At 48.1% G+C, this 26597-nt stretch overlaps 1 protein-coding gene across 4 annotated transcripts in view; it reads left to right on the plus strand.

Annotated features, from left to right (window-relative positions):
- The first annotated feature begins 6861 nt into the window (after window positions 1-6861).
- Window positions 6862-26597, plus strand: part of SRGAP3 (SLIT-ROBO Rho GTPase activating protein 3) — a 132010-nt gene continuing 112274 nt past the window's right edge. For 3 of the 4 annotated variants that reach the window (XM_072875670.1, XM_072875673.1, XM_072875672.1), the window contains exon 1: window positions 6866-7067. In XM_072875670.1, coding sequence (XP_072731771.1) covers window positions 7001-7067 — 67 coding nt within the window. In that variant the 5' untranslated portion in view covers window positions 6866-7000. Of the gene's footprint in view, window positions 7068-26597 lie in introns of all 4 variants that reach the window. The other variant, XM_072875674.1, reaches the window with a different exon arrangement.

Consider the following 26597-nt stretch of genomic DNA (forward strand, 5'->3'; position numbering starts at 1 on the left):
GAGCCCACATCTCCTGGCAACTCCTGAGCCTAAACTGGAATAGTTGCTATCACCAAGTAGGGGTCTACGGCAACTTCCCAGAGAGGCTGCAAAAGGTCCTGCAACGCATCAAAGGTAAAGGTCGTTCCCCTTCCCCAACTCCATCAAACCAAGGTGTGGCATAGGGAATTCTACCTTTCGAAGACCTCAGGAAGGCAGAAAGACCAAGGAAGATTTGGGGTCATGTAGCATGAGCTGCCTTACTCTGGGGTGGGTAAGTGGTGGCAATGCTGCAGCTGTTAATACTTGCATAAAGTTGTGAAGGGTTTTAACAACAAGCTCAATGTCCACATCAGGTGAGTCTTGGCATGCCCATCCAGCCTGTCTCCAGCCTACTTTTTCAAAGCCTCACAAATGTGAGAGTTGCTATGACCAGAGGGTCTGCCCGACTCATGGCAATAGTATGCGAGTATCTCTCTGGAAGCAGTTATTTGCATACTCTTCTAAGGCAGCTGGGTCTATGTTAAGCATATCATGAAACACTTACAGTCTGAAGCTGGAAACAAAGAGTGCAAGACAGCTTCTGCCTAAAGAATTTTCCTTAATTTAGGAATCGCTTTAAGCAAACATTACCTCTGCTTCCTGAGCACACACAAGGCTACTGCCCTGGAAATAATCTGCATTAGCCTTACTGGAGTGACCACGTTGCCATAGTTACTGTTGGGTTCTCTATACCTCAAGCTTGAAGTATTTATTATGATTAAATCCCATCCCATCCCATTCTTCATTTAAAAATTCTGTGTTGAAAGTGTCACGAAGTGAATTATAATATAATCCTTCCTTTTAAAAAGCTGTTTTAAGTAGAAATTCCACAAATGATCTTAGACGTTGATATTTATTAAAGATCATTAATTCATGATTGGATTATTTTTCTTCAGACATTGCTGCTTCTTTATTCTTAGTGATATCTGAATAGCAGAAAACCCTGACACTATTATATAATTTCATGATTGTTTGGGGTTTTTTTCTTTCACCACTGTATTGTGGACCATTCTGATAAAAGATGTTTAACATCCTCAGATACTCAACTTTGACCTCAGAGGCAGCCACACACGTTTGAACCAATCTGGCAAGAAAATCAAAATCTGTCCTATGACACAGCTTGTTATTAGAAAATTTTGGTGCTTGCTCTCCTAATACCTGTGAATGTTACAAGGAGAAGTAACTGCTGCTGGGGTTAATCTATTATAAAATGGCCCGTGCTTCTCTTTTTCTGTTTGTTTTTTTTTTTTTTTGCAGAGAGCAAGCTCCGAGCTGTAAGGTCCCAGCCTTACTGGTCCTTGCTGCAAAGGAACACATCATTATTATCCCTGTACTTTACAAGCATGTAATTATTACGTAAGTTAGATTTACTTGCTTTGGGAAATGATATACTGTAGTTGTACACAACAGATCTTTTCATGTCCCAATGGCACGCTCTCCAGAGACCTAATATTCCTCAAGGATCATTCTTTGACACCTCTCAGCTTTTCTTGGTGTCCCCTCTCCAGCCCTGCTCCAACTGCAGCCCTGGGTGGTCTTTTTCCCGCGAGGCTAACCCCAAGCTTGGGCTGGGACTCTGTCGTGGTTTAGCCCCAGCTGGCAACTCAGCCCCACCCAGCCGCTCGCTCACTCCCCCCTGCTGGGATGGGGGAGAGAATTGGAAGAGTAAAAGTGAAAAAACTCGTGGGTTGAGATAAAGACAGTTTAATAGGTAAAGCAAAAGCCATGCACACAAGCAAAGCAAAACAAGGAATTCATTCACTCCTTCCCATCGTCAGGCAGGTGTTCAGCCATCTCCAGGACAGCAGGGCTCCATCACACGTAACGGTGACTTGGGAAGACAAACACCATCACTCCAAATATCCCCCACTTCCTTCTTCTTCCCCCAGCTTTCTATGCTGAGCATGACGCCATATGGTGTGGAATAGTCCTGTGGTCAGTCGGGGTCAGCTGTCCTGGCTGTGTCCCCTCCCAACTCCTTGTGCACCCCCAGCCTACTCGCTGGTGGGATGGGGTGAGGAGCAGAAAAGGCCTTGACTCTGTATCAGCACTGCTCAGCAGTAACGGAAACATCCCTGTGTGATCAACACTGTTTCCAGCACAAATCCAAAATACAGCCCCATACTATCTACTGTGAAGAAAATTTACTCTACCCCAGCCAAAACCAGCACAGACTCCCACACGGCATCCCAGCCCCTTCCCACATTCCCCTGGCAGGGCAGGGAGCGCAGCCGCGTTTGTTGTTCACAGAAAGTCAGGCTTCTGCTGGCCCGTGGGCAGCACCAGAGGCAGCCCTTTGCCCTGACGTGTGCGTGGGACGCTGGCTGGGAGCGAGGGGTTTCCAGCAGCATTGCTTTCGCATCCCACCAAGCCCGACAGCTGCAGGACTGTCACTTGGCTTGCAAAATGTTTGTTATTCTTCTTCTTTCCCACTAGGGTAGTTCTGCCAAAAACTGTATTTTTATGTAGAGCAAGATTTACTACCAAACTCATACTTTTGGAGCAGCAGATAAACATTTAGTGTGAATGGTGCAGAGGAGCACCGCATCAATGGAGAGGATTGTGCGGATTCTCTGTAGCGGACTGAGGTTTATCTCCTGAACCTTTTGTTTGGTAGGTGATTTATTATGGCCAGTAAAATGCCCAAGACGCTCCTGTTTTCTCCTTTCTTCAATTACAATGTCCTACTATTTTCTTGTTTTCATGCCTGTACTTGAACACCCTGGAATCGGGTCCTAGCCCTGCTCAGCCCGCTCCTCTCTTAAGGTCCCTACACATCTGATTTTCTGGGCAGAATCCCTCTCAACAAAAAATCTTGCCATGTTCCCATTCTGTACAAATTTGTGTTATTTTTCTATTTTCCTTTATCACAGCTGCTAGGAGCTCTGATCTCTCTTCCATTTCCCCATGTCAGCTGTTATATCGCCCACCACCAAAAATTCCTCACCCAACCTAAACAAAATTTTGGAGATAAGTTCGTCTTCCAGCCACCGCCCTGCACACAGCATTTTGACTCGTTCTTGTCTGGCTTCTGCATTGTCCATCACTGTGAGTCTGTTCTACTAAACGATAACGTGCCGCACTGCCGGCCAGCTCGTTTGTCCCGTCCCACCATTCTCAGCACGGTGAAACTGCTCAGACCAAGCTAAATTGTGCTTCAAAGATATTTTGACACAAAATGTTGAGGATATCAGTGAGTGATGCAAGCAAAAGCCGAGAGAGGCAGGGCCAGCGTGCTCCCTGCACTGCTGATGGTTTACAGCCGGTGGATGGACACATCTTTGGGCACAGAGTGGGCACAAGTTCCTGGCTTCCCCATCCCAAATTAATAGCTTCCCCCTTCCCCTTTTTCTTTTATCTCAGTTCAGCAATTGCTGCTTTTTCTTCCAGACTTCCTAGTTGTCCTTAACTGAGGTGTCAACACTCCTTTGCTGATGTTTCCTTAATGCCACCCCACCTTCCTTGCTGAGACCAGGGAAGCAGGTCCTGCACCCGGATCCCTCCTGCATCCTTTCAGCTCACCCCCAGGATTACTCACAGCCTCTTTCTTTCTTCACTTGTTTCCTCCTGCCTCTTTTGTGCTGGCTGCACCCAACCCTGCCCCTGTCAGATCCTTCCTTCTTACTCTTTCTCCCCACTTGGCTTCCTCCGTTCATCTGTGCCTGGCTCCATCGGATCGGGGGCTTTGCAGACCGCACCGCTGCTTTACTGGGGCTGCCCTGCGCCCTGCTTCTCCCAGCTCACACCTCTACTTCTGCAGCTGCTGATTTGGGGACCCTGGTTGCTCTGTGGGTCTGCACACTGGCACAAAGTGAATCCCACAGAGCAGCTCCACCGAATCGCTTGCTTGTGTCCCTGTCACTTCACGCCTTGATTGCTGCCGTCCCTGCTTGCTCACCTCCCAGAGAGGTTTGCTCCTCCAAACCCCGGGCTGTTGGAGCAGTGCATCGCCCTGCTTCATCCACGCAGTACAACTAGCCCTAGAGACCGTCACTAGCTCTCCGGCTGCTTCTGCCCCTGCCAAAAAAGTTGACCCATCCTCATAGCTACTGTTCCAGTGTCCTTTCTTACCCTGTGGTCCCTGTGCTCTACCTCTCCCTGTGCCCAGCGGGTGTCTAAAGCAGCTTGCTGTTCTCCCTCTGCGAAAGGCTCCGAGCTCCTCAGCCCTTGCAGGAGTTGGGGAGCGATGGCTGCTCAGCCCTGCAGCCCTGAGCCTCGGTGCTCTGCAAAGGCTGCCGCTTCCCCCAGCAGCGCTTTCTTTGTCTCCCTCCTCTCTGGGTCTTTTTATGGCCGCTGGAAATGCAGAATGCTCTTCTGTGTTGCCTGCTAGGGCTAGGTAAATTATTTGTTTAATAGGCTTAGTTTATTTTTTGTAAGCTGGCAGAATAACTGTGAATCATCAAATCTCCCTGAATTCACTCCACACAAGATACCAACAAAAGGATTCATTGTGCAGAGCAGTAATCGGAGTGGAGCTGAAGCTGGACAGAGAAACCATACAGAGGGTCTGGCTTCCCAAGAGGCTGGATACGCAGGCATTGCCAGCGCAAGAACTAGTACGTGCCTCTTTGAAAACTCATTGCTGACAAAAGTGCGTGGTTTTTTTTCATGACACTGGATCCCAACTACTCTTTCTTACTCAACTAGAAAACCCCTGGAAAAGAGCCTTAAATAGCATTGCTGCTTCTGCTAGAATGAACTTTTTTTTTCTTTTTTTCCTAATTGTTAACAAAAAATGACAAATCTATTCAAGTGCAGCCCCTCTCTCAAAACAGCTTCTGGATGAAACTGGAGAACTCATTAGGACCAGACCCTTAGCTTGCAAAGCGGTTTTCTCTCCCGTCTACCCACTCCCTGGTCCCTGTATGTCACACCCTGCCCTAGCAAGGGGCTCTGCAGTAAATGTTTGTGTTGCAGTCACATGCAAAGCTCTTGTTTCTGCAGAAATGGTGCCCACACAGAAGAGATTTTCCAACTTTTACGCCCCTAATTTAGCTGTCTTGGATGTGAGCTTTCGGCTCCCAGCCCAGAGGGAGGGGAGGCTGCTCCCGCAGCTCCTGGGGCCCCCAAGCCGGTGCCTGCCTGGAGTGGGCATCGCTGCCCGGCTCCTGCGGGCCCCGCAGCATCGTCTGTGCTCACCTGGTCGAGGGCAGCGAGAGACAGGGCTGCCTGGGCACCCCTCAAGCTGCATCGCATCTTCACTTGGAAATCTGTACCTTCAGACAGCAGTTTGGTTGGATCCCACTTTGGTTTGCAGTTAGTTTTGCACCCCTGGACCCCCACACTTCCAAACCTCAGGAGGGAAAATGCAGTGCTACAAAACAAGCTTTCCAGGGAAGGATTTAAGAGAAGCAGAAGCGGTGTAGCAGTGCTTGGGGAGGCTGGCCCAAACAGAGGGGCATTTACAGAGCCCAGCCTTGTGCATCATGTTTTCCAAACATGATTTTCCTAAAATACATGTATTTCAGTGAGTGACCAAGGAGCCAGGGCCAGGGTTAATGTCATGACGGATTAACAGAAGGGAGAACAAACCGGTACCTCCACAAGCCAGCCTACAGACGCACCACGAGGTGATGCTCTGTAAGGATTACCCGAAGCTGGAGTTTCTCTCCTCAAAATGGCCTTTTACGTGTGTGCTGGCCCTACTCCTGGGGCTGGAAAAGCAAAAGCAAGCTTTTGTTTGTTGCTCTGAACGACAGGGTTTGCTGTGTTTTGGGACCTGGAGCTTTCCCGATGCAGTTTTAAAAGATAGCGCCAGTCAGAAGATACTCCGGCTTGAGCTGAATAGCCTTTGAATTAAACGTGTGCCACAAACCTCTCTCCTGCCGCTGTGTTCATGTTTATTATTGCTTTTATGTTGGTAAATCCATTGCGGCTGAATTTTTGGCCTGTAGGTCAGCTCAGATGTGCCTTTACGGAGGTGAGGGGGAGCTGCGTGGGGCGGTGAGGACATGGGTGCCATGGGGGGGGGACGGGGACACCCTGCGGTCCTGGAGGCACAGCCCCAGAAAGCTCCTTTCTCTTCCCCGAAGCGCACATCACCCGAGTACCTCAGCTGCCAACTCTATTTTATCATAAATCTTGTAATACCTGACCCTTTTGCCTTAGAGGAACAGCTTCTAGATTGGTGTCCTGCCGTAATACGGAAAGCTTGTTAGTTTTTAGACAGTGTAGGCCTTCAGCCTTCAGTGCTGTGAAGGTGCAGTTGCGGGGGGGCTGGGCAACAGGGTAACAGGAAAGACCCAACCGCGCTGTTGGGGAAACGGGGCGGTCTGGAAGCCGCTGCGCCATTGTGCAGTGCCAGGGGCCAGCGCCGAACCGGGGAACTCCACGTTTGGGGCGTAGTTACCGCACCGGGGAGCGCAGGACGGCCGTGCGTGCCCAGGGACAGAACAGCTCCAACGGGCAGAGCGGCGGGTACGAGCCCAGCCGAGCCGAGCGCTGCAGAACCAGGAGCGGGGGCTGAGGACGGGGCGGGCCGGGGGCCGCGCCCAGCCGGCGGCTCCTTCCCTCCCTCGGCGGGGCCTCCGGCGTCCCCCCTTCCCACACGTGCCCGGGCCGGGGGAACCGGGGGACCGTGGGGCCGCCCCGCCCGCAGGGCCCCGGCCCCGGCCCCGGCCCCGGCCCCTCCCGCGGGTGGCGGCGGGGGAAGAGAAGGGGCGCGAGGACTCCCGCCCCGCCCCGCCCCTCACGGCCGCCCCGCCCCGCGCGCAACCTGAGCGCGGGAGCGGCGCCAGGGCCCCGCCTCGGCTGGCGGCGGCGCGGCTCGGTGGGGCTCGGCTCGGCTCGGCTCCGGAGGCCGGTGGTGCTGCGGTTCCCGCCGAGGTCCGGGCGGTGCGCGGCGTCCCCGGCGCCGCCAATGAAGGCAGCCGCGGGCGGCGGCGGGGCCGCGGCCGGGTGAGGCGGCGGCGGCGGCGGCGGGGCGGGCGGTGCGGTGCGCGGAGCGGGTGTCCCGGCGGAGCCCGCGCCCTCCCGCAAGATGTCATCGCAGGGCAAGTTCAAGAAGGACAAAGAGATCATCGCCGACTACGAGGCGCAAGTCAAAGGTGCGGAGCGGGGCCGCTGCGTCGCGGGGCGAGCGGCGGGGCACGGCTGCGGTGCCCGCCTTTGTGTGCGGGGCGAGGCGGGGCGGGGCGGTGCGGTGCGCGGCGGGGCGCGGGGGCCGGGCCGGCTCTGGCCGCGGGAGCCTGCGCCCGCGTTCCCCGGGCAGCGGCCCGCGCCGCGCCCCCCGGCGCCTTCCCCTCCCCGCGCCTCCTCCGCGGGCGCTGCGGCACCGCCGGGCGCCGGCACCTCCCGCCCCGCGGGCCGTGGCGTCGCCGGGCGGGGGGCGGCCCCGGGGCCCCGGCGGCGGCGGCTCCGCGGAGGGACGGGCCGCGGGGAGCCCCGGCCCTCCGCGGCCGGGCGCTGCTGGTGCCGGGGTGGGCGCCGGTGCCGTCGCCGTGCGGGAAGGGTGGCGCGGGCAGCTCGGCGCGCGGCCTGGCTGTGATTGCTGATGATAAAGAGGCGACCCGAAGCGGCCGGGGCGGAACGGCTCCCGTTCGGGGAGGAGGGGCGAGGCTGTGACCTGCGCCCACCTGGCATCGCCCTCCCTTTGAGCAGCCATGACTTCGGGAGGGCTGCCTGCGTGCATGAGGGCGAGCGGAGGCTGAGCCTTTTAGGAATGGTAATTGAAGGGAAAATTCGTTTCGTTTCAGTCTTGTAAAGAGCTCCGGTCAAGGCCTCCCTGGTGAGGAAGCACATTGATCTTGCGGGCCTTATGGAAGGAACTTTGCCCTGCATCAGGCCCAGCAATTTCAAGGCACATAATCATTATTATGCAAGTCCCAGCATTGCAGGATGAAGACCTTTGAAGCAGAGTGCTTTATCTCTAAATATTAGAGAAGAACATAATTAAAGGTTACGTCTGTTGAGACCCCCGAGCATCAAATATCAGGCTCCAAATTAATTTTTATTACAGTTAGACTTATGGAAAAGTTGGTACCCTCTGAAATGTCACAAATGCCTGCAGTCCAGTGAAAGACGGGGTATGTTAGAGTGTGTGTGGCCAGGCAGAAAAAAACTAGTCTGTGTAGCCATCTCTCTATTACAAAAATAGGATTTTTAGTATCAGCAGCAAGCTGTATTAACTGATATTTTTGGATAACTTCAGTTTGTAAATCTACTCCTTATTGCAACAATCCCTAATTCTGTTAGTTGATGACAATTGCTTTTCCCACTTTCAGCTCGAGGACACTTAACTGCTTACTTAACACCTTCTCATTAAGTTGCCCCCTTCAAGTCCTTCTGCTATTATATAAAATTGGCTCCCATCTCCCCTTGGTTGTTTGTTTTATATAGGTATGCATTCACCATTTTGTTATGTTTAAGTCTCTGGTTAAGACAGAGTTAATTAAAAATATAAAACAGCTTTTCTGCAAATAACCCGTGAATGTGCAAACTAAACAGCTTCCCTGTTTTCTCTAGAGGTCACTCAGCGTGTTGGATCTGGAGCTCAGCTGAGGGATGTCCTTTCTGCACACACACTGCTCTGAAAAAGTAGCTGCTTACATGCTGCAGTGCAATGCCAGATGGAAGGATTTTGGGGAAGGGGCTGTCTGTTGATTTCGTGCCATTGTTTACTTTCTTGCATTTCAGTCTTTTGTAGTTGGCTTTGAAGAGTGATGTAACAGTCACAACATGCTCTGCTCAGTGCCAATTACCTTTCTGCTTGTGTGTAATTTGGGCAAATTGATGTTACTGCACCCTGCAGTTAAGCAGATGAAACATTCTTTTAGCCTGTGGTATTGTTCTGTTTTACGGGAGGGGATTTGCACTTACTCATAGAGACTGTCCCACGTTTCCATGTTGTTCTCAAAGATGTCCTGGGCCAGGTGGTTCCAGCTTCTCGAATGCTCGGGGCTGCAGAGGGGTAGCTGGAGGCAGGACTGGGTCTGATCTGTTCCAAAAGCTTTGCTGCAGACATCTCCAGTATTTTTTCTTGTTGGTGTTTGTAGCTGGAATACTCATTTGCCGTGATCGTTCTTGGCCCGATTTCTGTAGCCTCATGGTTTCCATATGTTAGACAGTTAACGCTGGGGTTATGTATGAGGGTGTTTTATTGCACCACAGTGATCACGTTTTGGGCAGCTGTAACGCAGACAGAGTTTGTTGAGGGGCCAGTAATAATTTCCTTGATACTATTCTGTGCCTAATTATACCTCCAGAAATGTCCATTTTCTGATTTAGGGTACTCGGTCTGTATTTTCATCTGAATAAAGGCTAATTCGGATGTGGTCAGGATTTAACCACACCTGAAGCTGGGGCGAGGTGGGAAGAGTCAGACCCCAACGTCTGCGTGTGCTGCCTGCCCGCTGCCTTCAAGGTGGTGGCAGCTCCATCCCTCAGACATGTCAGGTCTGTCACAGCACTGAGGTGGTCTCGGGGTGACCTTGGTGAGGTGAAGGGGCTCTGATGCGCGTGGCTGTGTCCTGACAGCCGTCACCCTCGCTGTCACCTCCCTGCAGGGACCAGGGTGGCTCTGACCTTCCCGCGTTGCTAAACTGCCGGAGGAGGGTAGACATCTGACTCCAGAGGAATCGGTGCGGAGGTCTGTTGTAGCCCGTGTTTCATTATTAAATAGGAGCGGTGGAAGAAAACGTAACTGGGCAGAAAGGTTTAGTGAGAAGTCAGTGGTTGGTCCTTATCTTAGTAGGGACCGGAGGAGGACCGGCTGCCGAGGATGCTCTGCGGAGAGAATGGGGCTTTTTCTTTGATTAGTCGTGTACCGCATGTGCAAACGCAACAGATCTGTGTGTCGTTGGTGTCAGCAAAACCCGACATGGGGGAGGGTTTGTCATCATCTAAACGTTCTTCTGAGGCTGTGACAGTGACCATGAACACCCACCTCCACTTCTGCTCCCCTTCTGCTAAGGCCTGATCTCTCTTAGCTCGACCTAGGGATTTCATGTAGGCCACCTCATTATCCCAGATACCCTGTTTATTTCCTTCAGGGATTTAGTCGTTATTCTATTCATATCTAAACCCCTGCTACCCTGGTGAAGATGGATGCCCAAATCTCCAGAGGAAGACTAAAATGGAAAAGAAATAGGGAGAAAGAAAAAGGAGAGTGGTGGCAAGGGAGACTAACAAACGAAATCTTGGCACAGAAGAGCTGACATACGAAGATGATAAAAGATGAAAATTTGCAGAAGTGATGTCTTGTTATGGAGGATGGGGCTGAAATCTGAACACAGCACAGTGGTGGTCCGTGTGGCGTGGTCAAGAAAATAGCAGGGAGAAAGGTGGAAAACGCTGTATGTGAACTCCAGGGAATAGATCAGCATGGGTGGAAGTGAAAGTAATTCACAGCAGAGGTGCATTTAAAAGATGTCAGAGAGGATTGGAAATGGTCAGGGTGCTGGCCAGGGTGATCTGCCAGCGCAGCCTGGAAGGTGTCAGCCAGCGCCTGGGGCTCTTGCAAGGCAATAACCATCTAGCAGTGCCTGAAGTGCATAATAAAACCCCTCAGTTGCCCGAGTATTACTAGAGGAGCCTGACAAACAACTGGGAATAACATGGTGGGAAAAAAAATGTTGCTTAGACTGATTTTTAGGAAAGTTTTGCTAAAAGCCCTCTTGCTCAGGCTGTTGGGAAGTAGAGCAGAGGCACCGAATGGTTCGGGGGCAGCCTGTCAATAACTGCAGTGTGGGAGCTGAGCCCTGCCCTGACCTCCCGTGCTCCGGGGTGCTGCAGCCTCGGTTAAAAAAATCGATGAGTCCACACTTTGTGTGGGGAGCATGATTGGCGTAAGTAGAGTTTAACTGATGAATAATCTTGGTGCACAGGGGTGATTTATCAGCCATAATGACTCTGTATCTTCTTTCCCTCCCTGGAGAATTGCGTCTGCTGTTCTCATGGTGGGAAGGCGTTGTCCTGAAAATGCTTTGAAAAGATAGAGGGTGTGTACGGGGTGTGTGCCTGCGTGTGCACGCAGGTCTGCGTGAGTGCCGTCCGCTGCACGTGCTCTTGCTGGATGTTGCAGAGAGGGCTGGGGGGGCTGATAGCCGAGGCACCGCTACACGGTGTTGGCAGTGATGCAGGGTGCCTGAGGCTTTGGGTTGGTGCCGCTTCGTTTTTAGGAGTGGAAATACCTAATTGTTGCTGTCTGCGGCTGCTGCAGGCTGGCTGTCCTTGCAGCTCTCTGCGGTGTTTGCCATCTGCCCGTGCATGGGGACCTCTCTTTCACCTCTCCTGAAGACACGCACCGCTGACAGGCGCCTTCCCATGGTGTGGTCTTTCCTGTCAGTTATCGTGCCGTGGGTCTGTCCTTTCCTTCTGCTGCTGATCTGCATCCTTCTTCAGCTGTCAGGAGAGGAGAGAGCTGGCCCCAGGATTGGCAGCAGATGCTCGCTTGATGGTATCAGAAAGAAAATATTAAGGATACTTTTTAGAAGGCAGATTTTCTTATTTGTCTTTCTTAGATTTGCAGACAGGAATGGTTGCATTAAAAATAAATGCCAATAAAGGTATGGCTGCATATTTACAACTGCCACATTAAAGCTACTTGCGGAATATAGAATACAGTAGATCCTTAGATGCACAATTTAAAGCGAGTGTTTTCAAACGTACAATTTTAATTGGTCTATCTGGCCAGAAAGATAAATAAATGTCTTTTCCTCGTTACTGTCAAATGCATGATTTGTTGCTTTAATGCAGCAAAACTAACAAGTTTTAATTATGTAGATGCAACCGTCTATGGTACAGCATTGTAAATCTTGCAGAAAATTGGGCATCATGTTGATTGGCTGTTTAATTTAATATTGCTTCCTGAAGCTTTTCTTTAACCCCAGCAAAATTCAGGTCATTGTATGATCTGTTTGGTTATTGTTGGCAGGAAGACTGCTGTGAATCAATAGCATCTTCTGTCATATGGCTGGCAGGTGAAAAGCATCCCTGGTGATCCTAAAGATGGTAGGCTTTAAGTGGTGCACCTGGCTGCATGGTGGTAAAGGCATGATTTCTTGCACTTCTAGGACTCTTAGTTGCTGTGTAAATTGATAATAGAACTAGCGTTTTGATGGATTTAGCATATAAAACCATTAAAAAAAGCTTGCAAACCTGGGGCCAAAGAAAACCAATGTGTGTTTTCCCATTTTCATAGGAGAACTGCAGCTTAGGTTAATTTATCATTGCTTGTTACCTTCATTTTACTTTTTCTGTTGCAGTAGCTGCGTCCCTTCTTTTATGTCTATTCTCGTTTCCTACCTATTGCTCTCTTTCCGCTTTGCTCAGAAAATTTTGGGAAAATTCGCATACCAAATTATTTTCTGGGATTATGGCTTGCTCAGGAGGGAAGCTTGGTTCCCAACTGGAGGAGGCATCAAGGATTGACAGCCCATTTAATAAAATGGTTCTGTGCAAAAGAGAAGGAAGTTCCATCCCTTTGGGTGGGCTGGTAGGAAACTGCTAAATATTAATCACAGCAACAGATATAAAATTTACATTGGCTTAATTGTCTTGCTTAAGAAAATGTGGGGAAGTGTGACCCGAGGGCCAGCTGGTGTGCCTTGGCATAGCTCCGTTGGCTTCGGTGGAGTCGTCTGCAACAGATAGCAGATCCTGATGAATCTGATCTAGTTTCTACTGTGAGACTTCAGAATAACCTTATTTGGTTGATTCCCATATAGATTTATTTGTTGTTGTCTTCCACTTATCCTCTGTGTTTCCTCAGTGTGGTCCTGGCAGATGGGTTTTACATAGGACCACCTTGTGTGGGGACTGGGAGGGCCATGTGCACAGAATAGCAGAGAAGTATATATGTGATTCATAATAAAGATTAATTGGCAGTCTCCAATGGAAACAAATTGAATCTATCAGAGATGTTTCCTGCAAAGCTAAAGTCCTGAGCACTTTGGCAGAGGCTGAGAAGGTTCAACTGAGTCAGCAGGCTCCTGCACGCAACCGACCATCAGCGGCTCCGTATAGCCGCTGGTGGGATGGACCTTCCTAAAATGCCTTCCTCTGCGGTAAGAGGGGAGAAGGAGCTGCCAGCTCGCGGTAACTGGTCAGAAATGTGTGTACGTGTGTGCTTGGGCGCCTTGCTCTGGGTCAGATGCAGTCGGTATGTGGTCCAATGCTCTTGCCACCAGCTCTGTGTGCCCGCCAGGGCAGGAGCACGGGTACGGCACCGGGCGCTGCCTCGCTGGGGCTGGACAGTTGGCCTCACGGTGCTGGTGCAGACAGTGGAAGTGTGCCAAGGCACCGTGGCTGCTATTTCTTGTCCAGACATCGCTAAACACAAAGACTCTCTAGGTGCATGGCCCCATTTAGATGGGGAGCTGGATGGGGGCCTGAAAGCCTTCTAGCAGAATGTGGGGTGATATTTAAAAAAAAGGCAGGTGACATCACTAAAGTGTTTTTTCCTCATAAGACACAGCTCTTTGGCCCCAGCTGAAGCTGTTCAAGCAAACACAGCAGAGTGGAGGTGCCTCTGGCAGGATAAGCAGGAAAGCATTGCTTTCCTTCTAAAGATGGAGAAGCTGGTAAAGAGAGTGGCCAAGGGACAAGCCATGAACCTTTTGCAGGATTTGCTTCTGCCGAGTGCAGGTCCTCGGCTTCTGCTGCCAGGCTGAGCTCCGTCTCCCAGCACCCCGTGGTGTACTTACGCAGCGAGATTGTGGGTGTGGGAGGTTGTGCTTCTCCTGCCGTGTGGGGAGGGAGGGGGAAGCTGAAGCTCTGCGTTAAAGCTTATTAGTATGGCCTGATCCCCACAACGGGGCAGAAGTCACATTTAGCAGCTGTGCTTCTTAAACCCTCCTGTTCACATGGGAGCATCTGTCTGAAATGGAAGCCAACGGCTGCTCTCGCAGCCGATGTCCCAGGGCAGAGCCTGCGCTTCCCATGGGGAGGCTGCCGGCCCGGCGGCTAAACTTCGGTTCGGATGTCTTTCATTAAGGTGACTTTCTTCTAATGCATTAAAAAAATAAAATCTAGCCATGTTTGGAAGTGCACGGTGGTGAAGAGGCCTCCTTTGGGCTTTGCTCTGCTTTGGAGGCCCTGAACTCCTGCCCTGGCCTCGGGGCCTCATGTGGGGACCAGGAGGAGTGGGTGTGTGGTGTGTGCACGGCCAAGGCACCCTGCCCCGAGCAGGTCCCTGTGTCCTCTGCAGCTCCTCCGACTCATGTGCGTGATGAGCGGGGCCTCCAGCCGCGATGGCCTGGGTCTCCAGCCTCTCTGTTACCTGTGTGCCATCTTGCAGCAGCTCTGGTCAGAAGCGCTGGACCATGAGTCCAGCCCAGAGGTCATGGCTTGTCCTCGGGAAGGTGTCTGGTGGTGTGCAGGAGCCGAGGTCTGAGGCCTCTGCTGAGAGCTGACGGCTGCGTTTCAATAGAAAAGAGGGGTATTTTGATCCTTGTAAGCCTAGCTATTTTCTTTCCTGATAGCTGGCAGGTACCTGGGTGCAGCAGGGTTTATTTACCAATCTACCCTTCTTCCTGGTAACGGTAAAAACCTCTTAAAACACTTATTTGTGACCTGTAGCTAGTCCTGGTTCCAGGTGAAGAGTTTTAAGGGCCGTAAGAGTGCAGCACCAAATGTGCTTCAGGTGCTTAACAGATATTTATAAGCCTCTGCAAGGTGTAATATTTTAAGTTCTGTGTGCACAGTTTCAGCACCTGTCAGGAGCGGGATTTACTCTCTCCTTCTGCTGGCCCATTGAAGGTGGGGGGAAACTCTCCCCCTTGAGCTCTTAAATTTTCTCTTGCCTGAATTTGGCTTTGTTTCAGTAGCTGTTTGTCAAGCTACCACCCACAGCAGCAACAGCAATCACCTTCTGAAATGCATTTACTGACTTCGGAGGCATTCATGCTCCTGACAGGCGGCCGGTGACAAGAGCGGTTTGAGCAGGTAACGCCTGGCATCAGGCTCAGGGCTGGAGAGGGGTGCAGCGACATGTGCAGTCGTGTCCCTCATGCTGCTCTCCAGCAAAACTGGCATGAAGTAATCTCCCCTTTTTTACAACCTGGGTGGCTATTTAATCCTGAATGTTGATTTAATCCCAGGAGGCTTTTGCTGAGCTGCCAGCAAACCTTCCTCTTTAAAAAAGATGAATATTTCCTACTAATAACTATTGTGTTGTGTGTGCCCCACCTCTGTGTATTTTATTGGTATGTATCATAGCAGCAAGGGAGGACATACAAACGAGTAAACGGCGTGAGCCCATGCAGCAACTGGTAATGATGGTTTGTACCCGTCACTGATGACCTCCTTAGGGCTTCCAGTCCTCACCCGGTGCTCCTGCTTTGTGCCTGCGGCTGTTGGATGCACTTTAACCTGTTCATGTCTCCAAGAGCCTGATTTGTAAGCTTTTCTCTGAAAAACTGGCCTGAGATGACTTACTTTGGTGTCCCTTTTCTCACCTCTGGAAGACAGCTGCAGTGGTTTGGGAAGAGGCAGCTGCTGAACGGTGTATTGCAACACATGGTTTCAGGAGAGGAAGTGGAGTATCGAAATAAAATTACTGAGGGAATTTACGTAGTTGTAGTACAAGTCCCTGGGCTGGGATCGAGTCAGGGTGATAGGGCTGATGCGTTTCTCACTGCCACAGTGCTGTGGGATCGTTTAAGTTATCCCACATAAGCGGTCAGCAGCTTGGTTTTAGAGTTCATGTGAAAAATGGCACCGTCAACAGCACAGCAGCCCTGGCAGGCCAGGCTGGGGAATATACAGCCTTGTTATTTATCCCAGTGTTGTCATTACTCATCAAAGAGGAGGCAGCTGTTAGGATCCCGTCCATGGCAGGGACGGAGAGGTTTTTAATCATCCTCTTTGTTTTAAATCATCCCCTTTGTGTTAAATCATCCTCTTTATTTTAAATCTTCCCCTCTGTTTTAAAAACGAAGATATGTGAAACGGTGTGGTGTTATAATTTCTGTGCGGAAATTGGTGCTTCTGTCCTAGCCTCTTCGAGAACTTGGGTCCCCAGATTTAGCTCTGTGGGTGCAGCCTCATCAGAGGGGAGCGACCGCAGTGCCTCTTGGCTGGTGCTCATGTGTTTGTTTGGACGTGACTGTGGAGTGGTGTGTCTGTCTGTGCTGGCTGAGTTCCCCAGTTTGGGAACCCCTGGCCTGGGAGGGATTGCGGGGACCAGGGAGCTGGAAACTGGGAGGAAGCTATGGCTGTGAGACTCTCTTGCTTATGCATCTTGTGCTGTTGAGCTGCCTTAAAACAATGTGCCTCCCAGAATGACAAAACTTTGTTAGCTTCAGTGATGTCCTTTCCTGACTGCTGAAGCCAAGCTGACATTCAGGGGAGGCTTCCCATGAAGATATTTGGGACTGCAGGCTGTTTGTCTGAGATCTGGAGAGTCTGGGAAAACTATGCAGCCTCTTTGTGTCCAACAGCTTCAGAAAAGAATTTGTATTAGTGTCTATTACTTCTTTCCTTCCGAGTTGAAGAATAGCTTTGAAGGGGGGGGGGGGGGGGAAGGTTTTGCCTTCCTTTTTCACCTAGGCCTTTGGGAGGAACAGTCATATATGTGACAAGGGATTGCAGTCATTCTAATGCATCTTGCTTCTCAAAGTAGCTCTGTTAAATATTGCTCTGTCTTGTAGCAATGGCAGGTGTGCAGGAAAGCTCAGTAATTTTCTGTTAGAACGACTATAGAGTTAAATTGTCTACAGTTTCTTGCTTGTGTCTTTATCAGACAGAGGGGAGAGGAGGTTGCTCCTTAGGTAAGCATCCCTGATTTTTTAACTCTGTCCCTCCTGGCCTCTGAGCCTCAGTGGCCTGTCTGTCAAACAAATAGAGAAGAGGGGATGCAGCTCTTTGGGTGGCTGCTAATCATGCTGCTCTTGGAAACACTCGGGGCTACAGCTCTCTAAGGCGAGGATTTTATCCACATGGCTCTTGCTTTGGTTATTATCTAGATGGCAAAGCTAACTGTAGTGATTAGGTGAGACTCAGTGTTGTGTTACTATCTCACTTGTATTGTAAGAGTAAATATTTAAAAAGAAGACAGGATACAAAACCATGTAAATGACCAGAGATCAGGAGATAGAGGTCTGGCTTTAATGATTACCATTAAGGGGCCCTGTTTTTCACTGCTTTTCTCCGTCTGTTGGACCAGCTTCACCTCTGAGGTCCAACTTTGTGGAACAGTACCACGCAGAAGTCCCCGTCATGGGATTAATGAAACAGTGGCTTCCCCTTCACCATGGAAGAGCCCCAAAGACTGGTTTTCTTTTAGAAGTTGTAGCATTAATTAGCTTCATTTGTGGTCTTGAGGCTATTCTGTGGCGTGGTTAGAGCCTGAGGTGATGTTCTGCTACTTTGAACGGCTCGTTTAGAGAAGATGACCTGACGAATAGACTTCTTAGCTCAGGATCCCCAGTTAGATAATTTTAGGTTGCTGGCCTTGTGTGTGTGTAACATTTTTCTCTCTGTCAAATGCACCAATTAATAATTGTTTAATGGGAATAAAAACCCTTGCTATGGAATGAAAATGCTTCCCCCCCGCCCAAGGTGACTAGAATTCCTCCTTACTGTATGGTGAAAGCTGAAATACCCAGATCGACTAAATGCTTTTCAGAAAAGCTTCTGTCTATGTAAGCTTACAGTCTGCCAGCAGCTGAGATCTGAGGGAACTCACAGCAGTGAGTTACTTTTGATATTGATGGTGATGTTGAAAGCTTCTGGCTCAGACAAGGACCTCCTGCAATCGGTAGGACTTGCTGTTCAACGTTAGTGACCTTATGGCTTTTAAGTGAACTTTTTTTTGGGAAGAAGTCTGCATTTGAATATCTTCCCCGCTCTTTTTTTTTTTTTACTTCGTGGAAATTTAACTCTGTGATGACGCTATAATTTAATCATTGAGAATACAGAAGAACTCATAAAAGGGTAAGAACTAGAGATCAAACTGTTGGTGTGGCAGTCTAAAGCTTTTGTGTTGGCAACAGCTCTAGAGAGAATTCAAGATTTTCTCCGTGTGAAAAAAGGTTAATTGGTATTTGGGAAGAGCTTAAATGATGTTTCATTCAAGACAGCTTGTTAGTGTTTGAAATTTTAAAGATACAGACTTTTATCTGATCTGGAGAGGAAAAAAATTCAGCTGTCACTTTACAGTATTGACAGTGTAGCAGGATTAAAGCTGCAAGAGAGCTTGAAGACTGGAGTTACCTTGCTAGACAGTGATGATCAGGAGGCGAAGCCTTGTGCAGATGAGTCCTGTTTGGGAATGTCACTCTGGAGTGGGAATGCAGTCTGAAACAGAGGGCTGTAGCTCAGGACAAGATGGAAACAGTGCTGTTGACCTTTTTGCAAACCACTTTGTGCCCTAAATGGGAAGTGATACACTAAAGCTGTATGATAGTATTGAAAGACACTGTGTTTAGCTGGTCAGTGAAGGAAGAAATACTGTCTGCAAGATTATCCTGCCAAGAGCAGAGAGTATATTTAGCTTTTTCTTAAACTCCCCATCTTCTGTTCTTGTTTGCCCCCGGAAGCTGATTAGTTACTCCAGATTTATGCTGGTGTTGCAGCATGTGACCTATGGTCGTTGTGGAGTTGTCTCCAGACCTTGTAAGCCAGACGGGGATGTCTGTTCAATGGTGTCTGTGGAAGGATGTTGTGGACCACTTACCAGCAGTGACCTCCACTGCAAGGAGATAACGCTGTTAGCTGATGAAGATATATTGAGCATTCTAAGAAAATATTATTGTAGGCAGCTGTTTTCACCTCTCTGTTATTTGGGAGGATGTGCTAACTCCTCTGGAGGGACAGCATGCCCTAAATGACTGTTAAGGGGTGGGAAAGTTCTGCTCTGGCCAAAAGATAGAGAGGTTTTTTTAAATATATAGCTCAGCTGCTGTCAAACATGGTGGTGTGGGTTTGAAGCAAGTCCTCTTGAATGGGTGGGATATCTTCCATCAGCTTTGGCATGTGGTGCTGCATGTCCTTGAGATCATGTGCCAAAATCCCTGCCTGTATGAGGGATCACGCAATGTACTTTGCAAGGTTAGAAAAGAGTCACAGTGGATCACTCGCCTTACCTTTCATACCGCAGTGACTGAAGTCTCTCTGCATCTACTCCTCCGAAACAGGCAGTGGTGGGAAGTCTGGCAAAGGCTCCTCCTTTGGTATGTCTCTTCCTGTAGGTAAAAGATTTCGTTGGTTGTCATATTGAGTGCTTCAGCAGTAATGTAGTGTACAAGAGGGTGTTAATTGCTTACTGGGGAGTTATTTGTACATGGCTGCTCAGTAGGGTTAAACTAGGGACTATCATGGTGTCTTTTTATTTTGCAGTGTTGCCTAATGATTGTTTCTTTTTGGAGATGGGCATATTTTCAAAAGGGCTGAGTACTTTTACAGTCAATATTATGTACAGTTAAGCATGCTGAGGTCAGCACAATCAAATATCATGCTTCAGGGTGAAATGTGATTGCTAGAGAGATCAGAAAACAATTTCTGTTCCTGTGTAGAGCATTACACAATTGGCTGGATACATTATAGTTTCCCCTGGAGCATCAAAGCAATGCTCTGAGAGAGGCCACTGGATTAAATAGCACTGGCATTTCTGTAAATACCCATAGAATAGTTTCAAAACGTTTAAGAGTATTAATGATTTTATTTTCCCAGTGCTTCTGAGAGGCAGGCAGGAGCGTTCTGCCTGTTTGGCTGATGGGGAGATGCAGAGGCATGGAGACTCGGGCAAGAGGGTGGTAGTTAGGACTAGGATCAGAACTCAGGTCCTCTTGAACCCTGTGTCTTGCATGAGGAGCAGAAGCTGCCTGTGCACTGGCTGTTTGCTTTGCTCGGATGTGTCTTCTGTGCTGCTGCAGCAATTGGGTAGTATGTGTGCTGGGTGATTCTCCTTTAACCATCTCTTTGAAGCTTGGTTGTTTCGTGAGGTCTAGAAAACCGTCTGATCGGCTGATCTGTGGCGATAAGTCACACTGAGGTCCCTGGTCGCCTCTTGCCTGTTTGCTCAACTCAGCTGCCGCTTCCTGTTTTCAAGTGAGGTTGCCGGCTCCTCAGGGCAGGACGAAGCGTTCCTCTGTCTGTGGTGCAGAAATAGGTGGATTGTCACCATCACGGTGCAAGTAATGCATAACTTCCCATTTTAGAGATGTACTGCAGCTCCAGGAGAGAGCAAGCTGCAATCTGCTCTTACATCCATCATGGGTAGGAAAATGTGAGTTATTTAGGTATTATACAGAAATACTGATAATTTGGGCTAGCTAGCCTTACTCTGCGATGGAAACCAGTTTGTTTCACACCTTGGGGGAACTGAACGGTGTTTTGTGGCGAGGACTGTGTATGTACATCAGCCAGAGAGAGATGGAGAAGACAGACTTACTATATAGGCCATTCTGCAGCAAACGGCTTGTAAGTGTACTGTGAAGGTGTGAAGGTCTATGTACATTCAGTGTTGCACCCAGAGGAAACTGTAAAACCGTTGACATCCCAGTCGGAGCTCTTTATATGACTGTTGCAGTCATTTCACAGAAACTCTGCAAGATTAACCTTTAATTTTGCCAGTTTTTCCTTTAACCATTCTTTATTTTACTTTCCACTGAATACAGCCAGCGTTTTGTAGGGACTTTTGTATCGCCCTATTCTTTTTTACCACTAAAATGAATGGGACTTCTACTGTTGTAATAAATGAAACTGGAAATCAGGATCTCCACTGTAATTCCATTTTTTGGGTAGTTCAGGAAAAACCTGAGGACGTGTGGCAAAAACTAAACAGAAATAAATAGCAGTGTTGAACCATTTTTAAGTTGGAGTACATAAAGTGAGTTGGTAAGCAGGCTCTCAGCAGCAGGTTCTTACAAAGCATTTTTTTGTTTTGTTTCTCTTAACATCCTTGCTTGATGGTGTTCTGAGTGATTCACATTTTTTAAAAGCAGTTTTTCCTGCGCAGTGCTTCTATGCTCTTGACCTATTCTTGCTAAAATCCCTAAAGAAACAATAAGCAAACATGCTGTAAGTGAAAATGTCATATTATAAACCCCTGAAAGTGAAACCATAACAAAAGGAGTACTCATGTAGTAATTGTTCTTGTGGGATGGCAGTTTGAGAGACACTGTTGGAATAACAATAATCTGTTTCATGTAAGAGGTCAGCTCAAAACTAAGGGTGAGTGGGAAGAAGAGGAAAAAAGAAGTGCGCGTTGTTTGCCTCGCCTCCTAATCATACGGCATGTTCTTGAACATCTCACGGATTGTGCTGCTGATGTAGTTCCCTACTGCTTTACGAACGCTTTTTGAGCATGTCTCAGATGGGAGAGGAACGTATAGCAGATGGCATACCTCTCCCGAGGCACCGGGTGGAAAGAGATAATTTTGCAGGTCACAAAACTAGAGAATAACTTCTTCAGAATTAAACTTTCACTGGGGATTTAAAAAAAAATATTCAGGAAGCTTTCTTCAAAACTACTTCACACAGATAGATAGATACAAATGTTTGTTTGCCATTTTCTATTTCCAGACCCAAATGTGCTCCCAGTCACCTTAGAAGATATACTGTCAGGGCTCTGATGGCTTGTGGCAAATGTCCTCTTTTACTCTAGATCGAAGGTAACATGTCCAGCTAGCCGAGCATCTTACTGCATCCAAACATATCATCCCTCTGCGTGCCACAGAAGTGTGGAAATGCGGGGAGCAGTGAGCATGCCTGGGGTATCTCCTTAATGCTAGAGGGCACAACAGGGACCCGGGTCTGTGTTCCTGACTCCTGTGCCAGGCTTGAGAGTGGATTGGAGCTGTGGCTTTGAGTGGTGAGGCTTCTTTGCACAAAGCTTCTTCACCCAGGGAACGAGGTTAATGATGCCATCTTGCTTGAGGAGGGGCTGACACCTGAGATTTCATGAGGAGGGGTAGTGTTTTGAGGGTTTAGGGTGGTGTATTAAAGATGAGGCACACTAGCAGAACTGGCTCTTTGGTTTGAACGCGGTGAAACAGGACCCTTGTTTATGAGCTGTAGCAGAGGTAATCCAGCTGTTCTGACAGTTAGTTTGCACAAAACTGCAGTGATAAGCTCCACGAGAGAGCGGCACTTGGTCATGGGAATAGTCACAGGTCTTCTCAGGAGTCCTGCGACTGTGCGTGAGAGCCAGGCATGAACCCTGGCTAGCCCGTTAGTTCCCAGTGCGTGTAGTCTCGTCAGCATGCCAAGAATTTACGTGGAGGCTGGTCACATTGTCACTGGTGATTGTTTGCTGCAATGTCCTTGTCCGTGGTGTACCTCACATTGAAAATAAAAAAGACATTTATGGCCACCAAACTAACTACCGAGCCTGCAGAAGTTCATGGTGGCAATATGCCTTTGAAAGAAAGAAAAAAATCTTCAATGACCTTTTCCTTAGCTTTTGGGGGTCTTTACCAGACTGCACGTGTCCAGAGGTCGCTGGAAAGAACTTAACTCTCCTCATCCCCAATAGCATCTTTGTGTGAAGACTCTCAAGGTTCCCAGTAGCTTAACTATTCCTTGTAAGCATGCCATCCAGGTGACTTGCCAAGATGGAAGGACAGCTGATCTTTGCAGGTTCTGAATTGCCAAGGTGTTTGCTGTGGCTCCAGTTGCAACTTGAACAGGCACCAGACATCTAGGAGGTGGAAGAGGCTCTGCTTTCTTCTGGAGTCACCCTGGCAGTGCTGCTGGGTTTTCATGTTCTCCTAGGTGGCATCGTAAGGGCTATCTCAGGATGAACCCATTTGTGTATTGTTGGTAGCACTTCCATTGCTCTCCTCCACTTTTGTCCCTCTCGTAAAACCCATTCAGTGTTGCACGCTGTGGGAGCTCTGTGCTCTTTAATTGTTTGTCATCGTGGGAATTGCTTGTTCTAAAACCAATTACAACCTGACAAAACTGATCTGCCTTATTTACAAATACATCCATCTGGTTGTGGACTGCCTGGTATCACTGCCAGAATAATATGAGGCCTTTATTGCTGCTGCTGAGTTATTGAAGGGTTCCCATGCTGGCATCATCCGGAGCCGTACGATGGCTTACTGCATGTGTGTTTGCACACGTGTTCTTTGTAGGACAGAAGGAATTAATGTTTGAAGTAACAAATCCTGTGTAAAACGAATAGAGATAAAACATTAGAGTGCTGTATCCTGGCATCAGTGGACCCTCGTGGCATGTTTGGAGTGTGCAATACGATGGAGAATGCTAATGCAGTGACTGCAGAATGGCTGCTCTGGGCACTGATGCCCGGTGCATCTGGCACCACGCCAGTGGGTGGGTGAGCTCTTGGCCGTGCTTGGGTGGGAATGAAGTGCAGTCGTAGCTGTTGGAGTTAGGAGGAGCATGCACGTGCGTGTGCAAGAGCTGGGAAGCTGAGAAACCTGAACTGTTTGTAAGGGGCCAGCGGCAGATACCACTCTGGTGTGTATTCTGTGTGTTTTGGCTGTTGTAACAGTGGCTGGAACCAGGATTGCTGGCTGCCTGGGGAGGAGTCTGATTGATTCCTAATCTTCCAGAAACTCATTTGATAATTGGGGTAGGACTAGATTACTCCTTGGAAGCTGCAGTCTCCTGATAGGTTTCATGTAGAAAATAGGCAAGAGAAGTAGGCAGGCGTTTGGGGTGCGAGACTCCTGAGAAATCTGTGTGTGTTCCTGGAAACCAATTTTGAAAAGGCTCAAAAAAGGAAAAAAATGGATGACTGGTTTCAGGACATTGGAACTTAAACCATCACAACTGGTAGCCAAAACTGTTTCAGACTATTTTGATTTTTCTGTGATTGTTCAGTTGCAGCTTAAAAAAGATCTGAGGCATTATGAATCAGTACTGATTTCACCCTCAGGCCAGCAGTTCAAAGCTGAATATAGTGAATTTTAGAAGCATTCACTAAAAGCATCTATTCCTTGTTTACCATGTGTGTTATCCACAAAGGGTAGAAAACAAAGACATATGTATGTAAACAAATTTATCATTTGGGAAGCAGGGAAGAATTGCCCCCTAAATTAAGTAATTAAAATTAGCATGAGTAGGTTTCGATATATAACCGGAGATGAGTGAATTAGTCATTGTGAATAATATATATGATAAATTCAGGCCTATTTTTGTTTGCGATTTATCTAGGAATGAACTTTAACTTTTATATTTATAAATAATCACTCAGTTTTCACTGGCTGAATAACTGAAAATTCATAAATCAGTATGAACTGGAAGTACAGAATACTGCAATCTGCATATGAAAACCTGTGTTTACAGGAATCTAAGTTTTTTCTATTCCCCGTCACCATAGTAACTGAACATTTTCTATAATGGTGAACTAGTCTTGCAGTGTGAGTGTGAGATAGGACACTTTCATTCTACCTCCAGGGGCTGAGATGGTGGACCAGATTGTTGGGGTGCCTGGTACCTGCTGGTCCCTTGACAGGAGCTGTGAAAGTCAGGTGTGTGGAGTCAAAGGGGGTATTTGGTAGCACTGCAGCGAGTTGAACCCAAATCTTCCTCATCAAGGGTTGGTGCCTGGGTCTTGTCGGTGCAAGAAAATAATCTCCAGCTGTTTGGCCAATTAAAGGTTTGTTTGAGAAAATACATTCCTGCTATCATTTTGTGGCAGAAATGCACTGTAACGTGGTGCAGGCTGGGCAGTGGCATGTGTGGGGTGGGTAGCTCGGCAGTTGCAGCCCTGTGGTGCCACTGACTCCTCTCCTGGCACGGTGGTCCTGGTCCACTCCACACTCCCCATCTCGCTTTTAAGTAGTGCAGAATTGCTCCGTGGGTCCTTAGTGGCTATATATCCAAAATGGTGGAGAACTGCCTCAAGCCACAAGCATCGTGGTACTGGCCAGCAGTAGTCTGTGGTTAGTAGAAGTGACCGGGTCAGTGGTTTTGGTGACAGATCTTCCCCAAACAGGTCGAAGCTGCTCATGCTTACGGCACCTGCTGGAGCAGGATGGGAACGGCTGCTGTGCCTGCTCTTGTGCTGCGTTGCCCTGTGCTAGCAATAATGATGGTTGTCTTTGAACCCTCTGTTTTAGCTCAGATCTTTAGTATCATACCAATATGGGCTTTTGGTGTTGGGCTTTTTGAAATTGGTAACTGCTATCATGCCGAAACTAGCGTTGGTGTTAACCCGTGGTTTCCCCGTCATTCTCAAGCAGTGCCTGTTTCGTGTTGCTGGCAGGACTGTTAACAGATTTTTAATATTAAATTTTCTGAAATTCATTAGAGTAACAGTCCTTTGATTCCTTCCCCCCCCTCTTTTTTGCTCCTGTTGAACAGGCTGTAGTTTATTGCTGAAAAATGCAGATACGATGCTCCATGGGGAAAAACATTTTTTTGACAAAATGATTAATGTAAGTACACATAGTTTGCAGTTCAGAGTGGCTGTTTGCTGGTAGTCTGTCAGCAGGGGTATGTTCTGCAGTCCCCCAGCCTCTCTTTCGGTCCTTTATAAATATCAATCAGATAAGGACGTACCACTGAGTACAGTGGACAGCTAAAAGCAGGAGGAGGAAATGCAGAGAGAAAGCAGAATAGCAATACGAAAAGAGAACTCGCATCTTCTCTTTTTAACATGAGCTTTCAGTATGCATCAGGGCTAAGCTCTTCTGGCCATTGCAGCTGTAAAATAATGCTGTATTTTCTGTTCCTTCTCTCTTACGAGAATCAGTGTGCCGAAAGTGGCTGTATCCTGTGGGCAGGGTGGATAAAGCTGTAAGGTGGTTATGAAGATTTTGGCTAATGTCCTCTTTCTCGGTAGCTGATCAGCATGCGTTGGCTTCGGCTGAATCCTCGCAGCCCTGCCAACGAGTGTGTCTGCTTGTGTGTCTCCTCTTAAAGCAGGCCAGAAATGGGGAGATGCTCAAAAGGAGATTGTATATTGTTATTAGCGTGGGTGATTGGTTTTGTTCACTAGTTTTAAATCCAAATAGAAAATCATACTTCCATGGTGATGATCTTTTCCTTAAAACATAATTATAGCTCTGTATAATACAGCTGTTCTTTATCCAGCAGTTAATAAAATATCCTAGCTGGAGGCAACTTATTGGACATAATTTATGTGTAAAGGGATCTTGTGACATTTTTTGGTGGGAGAGAGGGAGAGAAAATAATCCATTAACACTTACAGTAAAATTGTTAGGATAAAATCCATGTATTTTAAAAAAGTTCATTTGCTTATAATTATTAGTGTAATCTATGGCTAAATTTACTTCAGTATTTGCACATTGCTTAGTTTGGACAATAAAACAGGACTGGACAACTTCCCTACCTTGTTTTATTCAGTTTCAGTGTTGATTTGAGTCAAAGGGTCCTAAGTTAAAGGGAGATTTTTCACTGAATTCAAGAGTTTGGAATTAATCCCTGATAAGATATAGTCACATAACTTATAGACTGACATTATTTCAGGGAAATATTAATATGTAACCTTCCACCCTTTCACTGAAGGGATAGTATTTTTATTCATAATTTACATTTTAAAAACTTTCCATAAAAGTATGACTCTCCATTTTGATCTTAAAATTACTTTACCATTGTTGTTAGAAAAATAAGATTATTTGTAAGGGTCTCAGATGTTTTCTTTCATGCACTCTGCATCCCCTGGTTGATCTGTCCCTAGACTGCTGCCTTCCTCAGCT

The sequence above is a fragment of the Ciconia boyciana genome, chromosome 11 (genome assembly GCF_034638445.1).
Source record: "Ciconia boyciana chromosome 11, ASM3463844v1, whole genome shotgun sequence".
Lineage (NCBI taxonomy): Eukaryota > Metazoa > Chordata > Aves > Ciconiiformes > Ciconiidae > Ciconia > Ciconia boyciana.